At 35.5% G+C, this 14276-nt stretch overlaps 1 protein-coding gene across 2 annotated transcripts in view; it reads left to right on the top strand.

The window, feature by feature from the left end:
* Positions 1–14276, top strand: part of LOC139692923 (ribosomal protein S6 kinase delta-1) — a 37498-nt gene that overhangs the window by 12967 nt on the left and 10255 nt on the right. For both annotated transcript variants that reach the window (XM_071591246.1, XM_071591245.1), the window contains 7 exons: positions 2045–2217; positions 4042–4359; positions 6302–6477; positions 6586–6707; positions 9165–9323; positions 9429–9562; positions 11663–12701. In XM_071591246.1, coding sequence (XP_071447347.1) covers positions 2045–2217; positions 4042–4359; positions 6302–6477; positions 6586–6707; positions 9165–9323; positions 9429–9562; positions 11663–12701 — 2121 coding nt within the window. The remainder of the gene's footprint in view (positions 1–2044; positions 2218–4041; positions 4360–6301; positions 6478–6585; positions 6708–9164; positions 9324–9428; positions 9563–11662; positions 12702–14276) is intronic.

The following is a 14276-nucleotide window of genomic DNA, read 5'->3' as shown; positions in this document are numbered from 1 at the left end:
ACTGTATTAAGGGTATTGTGGGGTATTGATCCATCAGTGTAAATTGAGAATATGTTCTCCAAAGGTGCAGGAAGTAGTGAAGCAATGTTTTTCACATCTGTTATTATCATTAAAAAAAATGCACCTGCGGATGAATTTGTTTATTTTAACTCACCAAGAGGAATTATGGGTAATGTCTCATTATAGAAAACAGTGGTTTGTCATATTTATGTAACTTTTCAAAAGGTACAGGGCATTCAAATTTGGGTGCTTGTAAATTGAAAGGAATTGTTCAGACATTACCTTGTACCTGCATTTCATATTTTACTTTTGAAATAGAATAATTATATTCTAGCACTGATTGATATGAATAAGCTTTCTTTTAATGACCAATTATCAACAAAGAAACCAAAATGGTGAGATGACCATCATTGTTGAGACTCACAGTGAATCAAAGCAAACCAGTGTTTGTCACCCCAGCAGTGGTATTTGATAAACCATGTTGTCAACTTCAATTCTTTTGATCAACATAAACATTATCACTCATAATTGCATAAATAAAGGCTGGTTAAGGCTAACACCCTCTGCTAAATGTCCACTCCTTGGTTTGCAGGAATAGATGTAAATACGTGAGGAAAAATACCCTCATTAAATTATAGCCCATTGGTAATATCGTCTATATTGTAAAGTAGGATGGTTTGAATAAATTAATTGTATTCCTAATTTTCATTGTTATTATACTATCACTTAAAGGTGTATACTTCATTTATCATTGACTTTCTTTTAACATAGGGGAAAATCTTTAATGATTGTAGTACATGTCATTGAATTTTAGATACATCCTCATTCTTTAGACCTTGATTTTCCAAACAAGATCATTGTTCATGTGTTGTATGTGATCTCGTTTGTGTGATTTTGCCACCATGAAATTTAAAAATGTGGCAATTTCTTGGAATCAATTTTTGTACGTGTACCATTACTTCATTTATTTCATAGCCTTGAAAACTTGGTAAGCTTTCATTGAATTTTAGATACATCCTCATTCTTTAGACCTTGATTTTCCAAACAAGATCATTGTTCATGTGTTGTATGTGATCTCGTTTGTGTGATTTTGCCACCATGAAATTTAAAAATGTGGCAATTTCTTGGAATCAATTTTTGTACGTGTACCATTACTTCATTTATTTCATAGCCTTGAAAACTTGGTAAGCTTTCATTAGATGAAAGGCAAAACAGGCATGAGAGTTGGAAAAGTGATGGTCATTCCTTTGCATCTAGGTAGTCATTTATTCCACACTTTATATTTCTAAAAACGAGGTAAATAGTCGTGGTATACCGAATAAAATCAAATGCAAACTTAGCACTCGCTTGCCTTGTTGCTTATTGCAAGTGTGGAACTCACATAAAAATCTTTTGAATTCTGAAAAGATTAATTATGTTTAAGAATTTATATTAATTTACATACTACTCTTTGCTCTTCTATGTAGAATTTTTTTATTACGACCCAGGTTTCATTACAGCATAGGTCAGGTCAGGGCCTGAAGATGTTATGCTGTGATGAAAGTCAGTGGCCTGATGATATTACGCTAAAACGAAGCCTAGGTCATAGTAAAAAAATTCTATGTGGAAAAACAAATTGTCTTCTTACATCATGAATGATTTCCACCATGTTACGCCTGATCATTGCTGTAAGTCAAATACCGGCGAAGAATAAAAAAATACAAGAAAGTAATCGATAAAAAACAATTTAGCATCAAAGCAGTAATACTTTTTTATATTTTGAAGTTTCTGTTTTAATGTTATTATTGAATTTTAAATCATTGATCCAACTGAACAAATGGTACAAATTGCAATGTTGTATGGTGTGAAATGTTAAGCTTTTTTCCTTGGTTAATTAGGAAAACATTATATAAATAAAGGAAGCTATACTTTAGAACAAATTATCACCCTCCATGAATTCACCAACTGAATATAACTGTACACTGTTAAAATTATTTTACTCTGAGTGATTGCCTTTTGAAATGGTCAGTTGATTGCAAAGTCCTTTTTGTTGTATTACTTTCAGACTGGATACACAGTGAATGATCCAAGTGTTCCCAATGATGCTCATCCTTCCACATTGATTGCTGCCACCAGCAGTGACTCACTCCCTATAATAAGGAGCCCCTCTTCTCTATCCGATGGGATCTCTCAAATATCCACTGGAGATGGGGATGAGGGAATGAGTAACTCTTCCAGGTACTTGGGCACTAAGATAGTGTTACAAACAACTACATACATGATGGTTGCATGAAATTAACTTGACAAAAGTGGGTATTAGAAAAATTAAGGAGCCTGTTCAATCTGCCTTGACTTATTCTTGGCTGTCAAATTTATTATTGAACCAACAATTCTGTTGGCTCTAATGTTGGCCAACAAGTAAAAGTGCAAGTACATATTTGAGTAGAAAATACTTAAATAATGAAAGAAAGAATGTTGAAAATGGTGACATTTCACAGAGATATAATGTGCTGCTGGCTCCATTTTTGTTGCTCGGCATCTGGTATTCCAAATACAGTAGAACCTCACTGAAATGGAACCTCTCATAATGAGGCATTAAATGCAAACCAAATTAAAAAAAGACTCAATGAGTGACATTTCGCATAAAGAGTGATGAGGAGAGGGATATGCCCAAAATGACTGTGTACCTGCTACATCAGTCTGTATTTAGCACTCATTCTGCTAGCATCTAAGTGTCTCTTGTAATCACACATTTTTCCAAACTTCAGATATATTTTTTTTTTTAAATTTGTTGTCTCAGGCGTAACTTTGTGGAATTTGCATGACATATTGAAATGTAATGAAATAATTGACTTTGTAATTCCACACACTTTGTTTAAAAACACGACCCAGGTTTCGACGTTGAACCTGATGATGACGTTCAACGTCGAAACCCGGGTCGTGTTTTTAAATAAAGTGTGTGGAATTACAAAGTCAATTATTTCATTAAATTTCAATATTCAGATATATTATTTGTGGTTTTTAGTGCCAAGTTTAATATCTCTTGCAAAAATGTCCCCAGAAATAAATCCGCTAAAGCGATATGAGAGTAAAAATAACAATAAAAATTAAACGTAAAAGCATTGAAAAGGGAAGAAAGCAAGGGTATTATATTTTTGAGTTTTTTTTCGTATTTTACCTCAATTTATATAGGAAATATTATGTATCTTAATTAGTGTTTCGTGTTATTAGTAAGATTCTGATGTAAGTAAAATTTTGATTAATGCTCACTATGCAAGGTTCCTCAGCATTCAAATAGTGGCTCTGTAGTCATACTCTAGCTATTACATCATTTACAAATGTATATTATGATTTATACTGACAGCTGAGCTGATTCTTCATACAGTGTAAACATCTGTTGCAAAATTCAATAAAGTCTTGGATTATTTCTTTGAGAGTTAACTTTTAAAGTGCATCAGTTAGTTTTTTCGTATGCATTGTTCATTGTGCCTGGCAAAGTCAGATTGCATTTGTTCAAAGTATCGGCAAATTGCATGTGCCCACCGATGACTCCGTGATGAAAAAACTAAGCATCTACTTAAAAAGGCCCATGATATGAATCAAAGCCAGTGACAGCTATGCGTTTAAATTGGTCCAGCGATGTCGAGCATAGCCACTTTTAATTATATGTGACTGTGTTGTATGAAGTGAGAGAGATAAATATTGGGAAATATTTTTTTGTTAATATTTGCAGAGTAAATCATGGCAAAAGAGAGGAGGTCTAATGTGATTTAGCCAATTTGCTGAATGGAGAAATATTAGTGGTTCTGAATTTAGAGCAAATGAACAACAAAAGTATTTTTAGTAGAGGTAAAACCAGTTCCTGAAAATTTAGCTGTATTCCAAGTTTACTTGCTAATGAGGAGGACAGTGTATATAATCTAACTCGAGGAGTTTTAACAAGTTTTAGAGAACGTATTTAGTGATGAATATAGGCTAAAATCAACGTAAGAGTTTAAATTGTTACTTTTTATTTTCACCACTTTCATTAGTGCTTTCATTAGTGCTTTCATTTGTCTTCAGGTCTTACTTGAAACTAGGGGGGACTTGGCAGAGTCCACAGTTATCAGATGGAGTGTCCCTAAGTTCGCACAGCTCAGCATATGATGATGAGTTGGGCGATGAAGAATGCACAACTTTCACCACGGAAGACACTGATTCGGGCCCAAGCGAGATGAGCACGCCACTTCATCGTGCTGATTTGGCCATGTTTGATCCCCTGTGCCAAAACAACTATTCCGATATCGGTATGGGGAAAGGGGGGGATGAAGAAAGGAGGCTTTTGGATGAGCAAGCTGTCGAAGGAAGTCAGCTAATTAGCTTTGACAGCCAGTCTCAAAGGTGAGTTGTTACCCATAAAAATTAAAACATTTATTGTTTAAAACTGTCAGTATCTCATTGGTCTGCTCTTTTAAAGTATCAGCAATATTTTATGATTCTCCCTCATTAAAAGCAGACAAGTCTACACTGTCAATGTGAATTCTTCCTCAGGCATGGATTTCAGCTCGTTTGAATTCAATTATTCCATCAGAAAATAAATGTTCTCATCAAAGACCATCAAAGGCATCATTATTTTTGCTCATAAAACCAATAGTTTGTGTAGGAAAATCTGAGAAACTCAGAAAATTTTGCTGGACTGGAAAAATTTGGGAATATTTTTATTTATGGTTAAAAACCTGGAGAAATTATATTTAAGGTGAAGTGTATGAGTTGGGTAGTGTTCCGACAGGTTTTCGAAATATCCACACTCATACCTGAAGGAACTCAATGCAGCACACACCACACACTACTATGTATGATGCATAGTACAGACTACTGTCACTTTAGCCCTGAATTCCCATATCCTACTCTTCCCTCCCCTCTCTAACAGTGATGTGCGTCTACACATAAATTAGTATTATCTACATGTAAATAACATATAGGCGATATTAAGTATGTAGAATATGTAATCTCTGTAGACAATACAGAAAAATATTCTATTTGCATAGTTTGGGAGTTCCGCTCCATGCTTGTTATCAATAAAATATTTTGATGTCAGATATCTAAATATATTTTTTATTGATAAATTGTTGGAAGATCAAATCTGAAAATGCAAAAATAGTCATGCCTAAGGAACATAGTAACAGAAATGCAGTATTTTTTTAAATGCTTGGGATTGAACCTGGGTATGTATAAGTAGGTTAATAGTTGAGGGATCCAGTAAATAAACAGCTGCTAAGGCTAGATTTACACAAAATACAATATAGGTATTTTGGTAATAGTTGTTGTAAGATGATGAAAAGGATTGTCTTTTCCAATTTCATCTTTGTCATGAAAAAAATGGACATTTATTTTAAGTTATTTATTGTTAAGAGATTTAAGAATAATTGACTCTATGCACTATTTTGATCTTTCAGTTATTATATTAAGTAATCAATCCATGAATATGTCTATGTAGCTTACTAAGGCCCAGTTTTATAATATCTTGAAAGATCCAATTGTTAATTAATGTGAATGTTAGTTTAACTTTGAGATTACTGACAAAACCAATTTTATAAACAAATAAGATTGCTTATCAGTGAATGTGAACATTGTTAACATAGCAAATCCATCTGTCAGTTATTGTACTGTTTAATTTTTGGTATTCACCTTAACTAATGGTCATAAAACTGAGTTTTTGTGTTAACTTAAGGTTAATTAAGACATGATAAAACAAGACAAGGCATAATGTAACCGGCATTATTCTACATAGGTTATGGTTAGAATCAAAATGTGGAATTCTTGTAGAATACATGAATATGTCAATGAAAGGTAACAGCCTCAAACAGCAACCTCAACTGGATTACAATGTAGATAACTTTAAGAAGTTGGTTGTTCAAATGGCGCATCATTGCCATTACATCAGAAAATTATAGTACAATGGAGTAACTTAAAAGCAAAGCAAGTGTGCCTTCAACATTTTGGAAAATTTTTAAATTTTATTGACTATCACATTCTCTCAGAACTGCTCGCTTAAAAGCTCGCATTTAATTATTGTGGTGTGGATACTGAAATTCAAAAACGATCTCTATTGAAACTTCCAAGAAATTTTTTTTCTTTTCTTAAACAAATGTCAAAGTTTAATCTTATTAAACAGTATTGAGCATGTATTTTGGTTTTTCTAAGCATCTGCAAAAATATTTTCAAATCACTTGCGTGTAAAATTTTCAAGTGTTGAACAAAAGTAATGTTGTCTCATTTATGAGTACACCCTGTCACAACTAATTGTGAATTCTGCTCACAGTTAGTGCTTGTGTCTTTATAGCTCTACTGGTGATGATTCTTTGTTTTCATCGAATTCGTCTCAGCAGAAAGCAAACTATGTCCTTGAAGCTGCTTGCCATGTAAGTCGTGCCCTTCAGAGTGAAGCAAATGGGGAATACGATGTTGCATTTGCATCTTATAAAGCTGGGATTGCCACTCTCCTCACTGGAGTACAAGGTATGACTAGTTTAAAAGTTAATTGGATTTGCTGGAACTTTTTTTTCATTGTATATGTCGTGAATACTTTCAAGTGTTTTTTGAACAATTGATTTGATGTTTGAACAGGTGACACTGATGAAAAGCGGAGGCAGATTGTGAAAGATAAAACAGCCAAGTACCTACTTCGAGCGGAAAAGATTTTTAAAGAGCACCTTTCATCTGAGAATGACAGACCTTCAAGATGGAGTGTAAAGCATTTTCTACTTAATTTACCCTTAGAATATTTTATATAAAAATTCTCATTTTTAAGTACATATTTAGTAAATGAAAAAGAAACACTTTGTTCCAATCCACCACTTTATTACAGGTACGACTAGTTTCGACGCTACGGCGTCATCCTCAGGTACAAAGTTTAAAGTCACAATCATTGTATATATACCCTCTTCTGGAAAGGGTGGGGGAGTTGTGGGAAGAGGGGGCGGGGAGGGGAGTACGGGGGTAGGTACGAAAGAATGTGGGAGAGGGTAGGAAACACCAGGAAAAGCATTAGTGAGTGGGGGGGATTGGAAGGTGGGTTAAGAAAGGGGAAAATTTCATTGGTCGGTATAATTTGAGTCAATGGCTAATGGGGATAAAGGTACGGGTTAGGAGTCAATGGGAGTTAGGGGGAAGGGGTTAGAGGTTCTGTTTTTCTGTTATTGCTAGGGAGGCTTCCAGGAGAGGTGATACGTTTTCAAACAGAATGTCATTGAGTAAAGGATGTTTCTTCATTGTTCTCCGGATCTCCAACTCTTCCTTCTTGTCCACACACACCAGTCACCAATCACACCAGTGATTTCATCCCCATAATTCTACATCGTGAAGAAAAAGGGAGGACGATGGACAAGAAGGAAGAGTTGGAGATCCGGAGAACAATGAAGAAACATCCTTTACTCAATGACATTCTGTTTGAAAACGTATCACCTCTCCTGGAAGCCTCCCTAGCAATAACAGAAAAACAGAACCTCTAACCCCTTCCCCCTAACTCCCATTGACTCCTAACCCGTACCTTTATCTCCATTAGCCATTGACTCAAATTATACCGACCAATGAAATTTTCCCCTTTCTTAACCCACCTTCCAATCCCCCCCACTCACTAACGCTTTTCCTGGTGTTTCCTACCCTCTCCCACATTCTTTCGTACCTACCCCCGTACTCCCCTCCCCGCCCCCTCTTCCCACAACTCCCCCACCCTTTCCAGAAGAGGGTATATATACAATGATTGTGACTTTAAACTTTGTACCTGAGGATGATGCCGTAGCGTCGAAACTAGTTGTACCTGTAATAAAGTGGTGGATTGGAACAAAGTGTTTCTTTTTCATTTATTAAAATGAACTTCCACAAAGTTGAGGCTGAAACTATTGAACTACATATTTAGTATTTACAATTTTACATTAAGTACTTTTTTTAGGTACATTGATAATTTAAGTACATTTATAAGTCTACTTTGGGGAACAATTAAAAAAAAAGAATTTTCTTAATCTTTGTGGTTTTTGTCACTTGAGTTTGAGTCATGCGTAGAGGGGGCTCCAAAATTTTTGCTTGTGGTGCATGAGCAAGTTAAATTTAATATACATAAAGGGTTCTGTTTTATATCCTTAGTCCATTTTTTAATGTGATTCCCAACAAAAATTATTGTGATGTTTTATTGTTTCTCAAGGTGTAATTAATGGAAATTTAATTGAAAGTTCAATTCAGTTAACGGAGCCTAAACATTCCAAGGTGTCAATTAGAATGTTAGTCCCCAATTAATTATTCATTGTTCTCTTTTGTAGTTATTATTCAACAGAAGTGTTTTGAACCTAAGTAGTCTCAAGTACTCAGGGCATAAGAAGGATTGCATTAGGCATAGAAACTTTCGCAAGGAGGAGGGAATCCATGACAGGGACATTGAGAAAGGATTTAAAATTAGATTAAGGAAAACTTCAATATGTATCATGGTTTTGTATGGTACAGAAACATAGTTGTTGAACGTGCAAAGATTGAAGGCTTTTGGAATGTGGGTGTGGCAAAGGATTGAGAAGATGAAGTGAACAGAAAGGAAAGCAAACAAGGAAGTGCTATGGATGTTGGAGGAGGAGAGGAATTGTTGGGAGAAATCCAGAGAAGGCAGGAAAGATGGATGCAGTGTTTTGATTGGGTACCAAGACTGTGATAGAGGGGAGAATGTTGGGCAAATGAGGAAGGGGCAGGAATAGGGTAGGGATGTGGGAGAGAATGAAGAGAGGAAGGAAGTACATGGAGATGAAGATGGGCTTATCGTACTGTAGGATTTTAGTTTGTGTTTCATTAAAAGAGGCCTGAAATGCATTGTTGTTCATTCGCCTGAGTCCTTGCAAAACTTACCTAAAATGAAATACTATCTAAATAATAATAATGCAGAGGTTTTTATTAATGAGCTCAATAAAATTACTTGTTAATATATTTATTTATTTCCTAAGGATAATAAAAATTTTCTGCAAACTATAGCATGTAAAGAAATGATTGCATATTGTATAATGTGTCTATTTAAACTCTTTCTGTTCCTGTTTGTCAGTAAAAGGTAAACAAAATTTTTTTTCAAAAATTTATTCTGATAATAAGAAGTAATGACCTTAAGGTCAAAGCACAGTCTTGTTAGTCAGTCTTATGTTGAATAATAACATTTTACGCTTCCATGATTGCAGCCACTCCAGATGTCTCCAGCCAAAATCCAGAAAACTTGTCGCCTATCAGAGCTAAGAAGACCTCATTTTGAGCTGAAGAATTTTAAAGTTCTTGGTATCATAGATAAAGTCATGCTTGTCATGGATTTGGAAAATCCTGCTCAGTGTTTTGTGATGAAGGTTAGTCTGATGCCAAAAACTTTTTCTATTATGTATATCTTTTGATATTATGATCTTAATATTTGATTAATGATTTGCGTTAATCATTCTTATTATCCTTTTCAGGTATTGCATAAATCATCATGTCCAGTTAATAATACAAAGCCAACTTCCATTCCACAAAATGTTCCTTATATGGTGAAGCTTCACAAATATTTTGAGACGGATAATTCTGTATTATTGGTGCTTCAACATGCTGGGTAAATATTTTGACGTACATCTAATTTTTGCAAGTTCTTCAATATTTCTGTTCATTTCATGGAAATCAAGAGTGTGTCTCTCTGTGCTGTGAAATGGAAATAGGTTTTCTAACTATTTGCATGTGCCTGTCCCTTCTCTTCAACTATTTTTTGTATTTTTCCTCATTTCACCCTTTGTTAAATGACCATTTAATCTTCATCAACTGCATCTATGTTTCACAGGTTTCTATTCTTCTCTAGTCTGCCTATTCAATGGTCTCCATCTTTGATTTAAACATTTCAGTAGAAAAAACTTCATCGATATTGAACAGTACATTAATTTGCTCAGAATCAGTCTGTTCTTTATCTGGTCCATGTATAATGGAGGTGGAAACTTTATTTAGTAAATTATAGTTAAAACTTCATTTAAACTTTGGTATTAATCAACCATTTCTCTAAAGTGCTTAGTTTATTGTTTGTATTGTACTGATTATTTCCTTTGTGATGATCTTTGCAACTTGGAAATAATCATTGTTGTAAGAGTAATTTTATTGTGTAGCTAAAAACATCTTTGGTATTTTACTGTTAACCATTAATATAGTATCGCTGGGGTTGGTGATCTTTTTTCCTAACTGGCTGGATTTTATAATTCCCTTTGAGTGAAGGGCAAATCAATCATGTAACTTTGTCTTTCTTGAAGATATAGTCCTAGCCTTGGGGATTTATTTTTTATTCCAGTGTTTTTAAATCATGCATTTAAAAAAATCAGTAATTATTGCAAGTCTTAACTGCATCTCATTTTTTATTCTTATAATTTTCCATGGCCATTTGACTTTTGAAAGAGATATAGAAAGGAATCTTAGAATGCCCACAGTTGTAGAACTACCCCTGACCTTGGGTTTTATGAGGCACGGGATTAGTTTGGTCAAACCCAGAAAAGCTAGAGAGAGTTTTGATTGGATTTGGCTGACCAATGCGCTGAGAGTATTAACTGCTTCGGAGATGGAGGAGGGAAGTAATATATATTTCACCCACTTATGTCACTCTTCCTAAATGATGTAAAATCTCAAAAATCTGCTGTTTCATTTGATGATGGCTCTGATGCAATCTCTAATGAGTCTAATCAATCACTAATTAGGAACTAATGCGGGACTTTTCTCCTATTTGCAGACAGGTTGCCAAATAGACCGTACAAAAATTCTCCTTAGTTCATTAAATAACCAAGGTTGTTGTTAGCTGATAAAAATTCATACTACCAGTAGTAACTTACCCTAATTAACAACTTTCTACTCTCTGTTCGCTCCACTATTCTCAGTACTGAGCACAGTTGCATTAACTATGAATATACCTCTCATTTTGGTGATGGCAATGGAGGTGGCTGACTATGATGTCATCTGTCATAGGTGTCTTTCACCAGCACAATGTCCAATGTCTGAATTCAGTCTAATTCATTTGCGTGTATGTTCTAGTATCAGCGTGTGACCAGTCCAGCAACCAGGATTGTGTATTCCCCTCCTTGCCTATTATTGCTGTGTAGTTTCTTATCCACTGGTCAACATCTTGTTCACCATTCATACTTTATTAGTTCATGATGAATCTGATACCTTAAATTTGTTGTAAATTAAGTGAAAGCTTCAAATTACATTATGAAACTAAAGAAGTACAGTCTTTTTCAAGAACTACTCCTCTTCTCATCTACTACTCTTCTACATCTAACTCATGTGCTTCATGGTCAAAGTTTAGGATGGTGATTTTTTTAATTGTTTCTACAGCTCTTGTTTCAAGAATAATGTTAGTCTAATATAGAATGAAAAGCAAGTAGGCTAAATGATTGATTAAAATTCTTTTTTCTGTAAATATAAGTTGGTTATTAGGCTTTGGTTTGGTAAAAAAAAGGTCCCAAATTGAACCCTTTTTTTATGCCTCCATGGAAGCCCTTAGAATTGACCTCTTCACTGAATGGCCCACATGCTTATATGTCAGAACCTAGCTCATGAAATGGACAGTTTTATCTGGAAAAACTAAATGTTTCAATCAAACAAGAACTACGGGTAGTAAGAGACTATGGCTATGAAAGCTAAAAAGAGAGAATCTAATGACTGTTAATGCTTTATTTTGCAGTGGGGGTAAACTGTGGGACCACGTCAGCTCATATTTTCAGTCAGCCCAGAAAACTCCCGTCAAAGGAATTGGGCAGAATGCATACATTGGTCAGAAACTCATCGAATCAACAGGATCTTCCAAAATCAATCCAACGGAACACCAACCAGTGGGCAATCTGACCTCAAAGCAATGCCAACAGCTTTCCAGGTTCCCATCCAGTGTAGTCCATGAAATCGCAACGGCTCTCGAGTCTGGAGACTCCAATAGTGACATCGATGAAAGTTACATGGAACTGATCCGTGATTACACGTCTTTGGCTGTGAAAGACTTCCAGAGGGGTCCGTGTTTGAACAAAATACCCCCGAGAATAAGTCCTTCAGGGCCCTTGGACGAGGCCCCATTGAAAAATGGAGACTCTCAAAATAGAATTAATTTCTCGCAAAAGGTGCCAAATTCATACGTTAAACCTGAATTGCCATATCCTTCCAAGGAAACCACAGATGCCACAAACGTAAAATCTGAATCTTTAGGGAAATGTGTCCAGATAAATCATAGTAATGGTTATATATCTCATTTAGTCAGAAGGTACGTCCATGATCCATCAGTTTCGTGGAGAAACCTTGAGAATCTTCAGACGACAGATCTAGTCCAAAATGCGCAAAAACTTTTAGAATCTGTCAATGAAACCTTGCAAAAGAGTGAAAAAGTAATGGCCGGTTTAGATAGCACTGTAACCCACAATGGTGTCGTGGACAATGCGAATGGTTTGTTGAACAGTGACAGCAATCAGAACCTAAAGGTTGATGAGCATGCCAGTGATGCATTGGACGTGAATGCAGCCATTGGCGGCAGCGATATGTGTGACAATGATGTCGAGATGAGGTGTCCTGCCGCAGGTTCAGAGAAATCCCGTCCTCAAGCAATCGTGAAGTGCAAATCTGTTGATTCTTCCACTATTGTCTCGGCCTCAAGAAAAATTAGAGAGCGAAGGAATTCCTGGGGAAGAAGAAAGGCAAGCTTGTCCCGGTCTCGTTTGGAGAGGAGGTACAGCTGTGGGGTGAGTGTTTGAGGATCGCTCTATTTGTTTTCGTTATATGCGTACATACAGATCAAGTCAGCCTTGATTTCTGCCAAAGTCATGAATTTTTTTTTTTGTTGTCTCAGGCGTAACTTTGTGGAATTTGCATAACATATTGAAATGTAATGAAATAATTGACTTTGTAATTCCACACACTTTATTTAAAAAACACACGGCCCAGGTTTCGACGTTGAACGTCATCATCAGGTGGTCCTCATAGAAGCACGCTGGCTATATATACCTTCTGGCTATATATACCTCTTTAAAGAAAGGATTAAAGAACACCAAACATGTGTAAAAAATAAGAACATAACATCCCTCTTTGCAAAACACCTCATCGAAAGTGATCACAAAAGTGACTTTGTGACAAAAATTATTCATTTTGAAGAAAAAGGTCAAAGGCTTGATGCTTTGGAGCAGTTAGAAATTTTGAAATGTGTCCGTTGGAAAGATGATCTTGCCAACGAAATTTTGTATCCCTCCCACTCCCCACTCCTAGACCTACCACTCTTCTAAATCAAAAATGTAATTCTCTTTTCTTCCCAGCTACATTGTAACCTTTTTTACCCCTCCGACCTCCCTCTCTGACCAACCCCCCCCTCCTATGATCAGAAGGTATATATAGCCAGCGTGCTTCTATGAGGACCACCTGATGATGACGTTCAACGTCGAAACCTGGGTCGTGTGTTTTTTAAATAAAGTGTGTGGAATTACAAAGTCAATTATTTCATTACATTTCAATATGTCATGAATTTTTATTTTGTGTTTTCAATAAAAATTATTTTGAATTGTTAATTTATTAATTGAATTGCTATTCATATTCTCATTTATACTAATCAAATTGTTTTTAGGCTATGTTAATAAAATATAATACTTTTTTCTGAATACAAGAATGAATTTCCAAAGAAAATTTTCTATTGAAAAAGCCCCTTGAAAAATCTTTAAAAAACCCCAAAATTTCAGAGTTTAAGAGGACGCCTGGATAGGTTAACTTGCTAAAGCACTCGACCGGATATTGAGGGATCTGGGTTCGAATCCCAGTAAAGGCAAATGATTTTTACACTCTGAAATTGTTGCATTGAATATAAGAATGGTATAGAATTTTTGTGAGGGGTTCTGTGTAATTGTTTTGATGAATATGTCTGTATTTAGGATTAACGCCTATGTCCATTACTACCATTGGCATTCTTGTTCAGGTTAATTACTTCAATAGAACCTCATTAGGCTTTGGAAAATTTAAAAATGCCATGGGTAAAGTCTGGAAAACTCGAGGCATTTCTTTATGACTGAGTGGCAGACATCATGATTTGAAGGCGTGTCTTACTCCAGCCGTGATGCAAGTGCCATAAAACCCAAGGGGGCATCTGCATTGCATTTTTCCTGTGCTGAGGCAAGTCTGTCTCCTGTGTTGTGTGAAATATTCAGATGTCTACCAACCAGGAAAACTGGAAAAAAACTCAAAATTTCACACAAAATTTCACGGAAAAGCCGTTTATTCATTACAATTTAGATGAGAAAGTTCTTCACCCATATTGAAATGCATTAAAGAGAGAC

The sequence above is a fragment of the Hetaerina americana genome, unplaced genomic scaffold, assembly GCF_022747635.1.
Source record: "Hetaerina americana unplaced genomic scaffold, ioHetAmer1.1.p SCAF_44, whole genome shotgun sequence".
Classification (NCBI taxonomy): Eukaryota; Metazoa; Arthropoda; class Insecta; order Odonata; family Calopterygidae; genus Hetaerina; species Hetaerina americana.
This window is presented reverse-complemented; position numbering and strand designations above follow the sequence as displayed.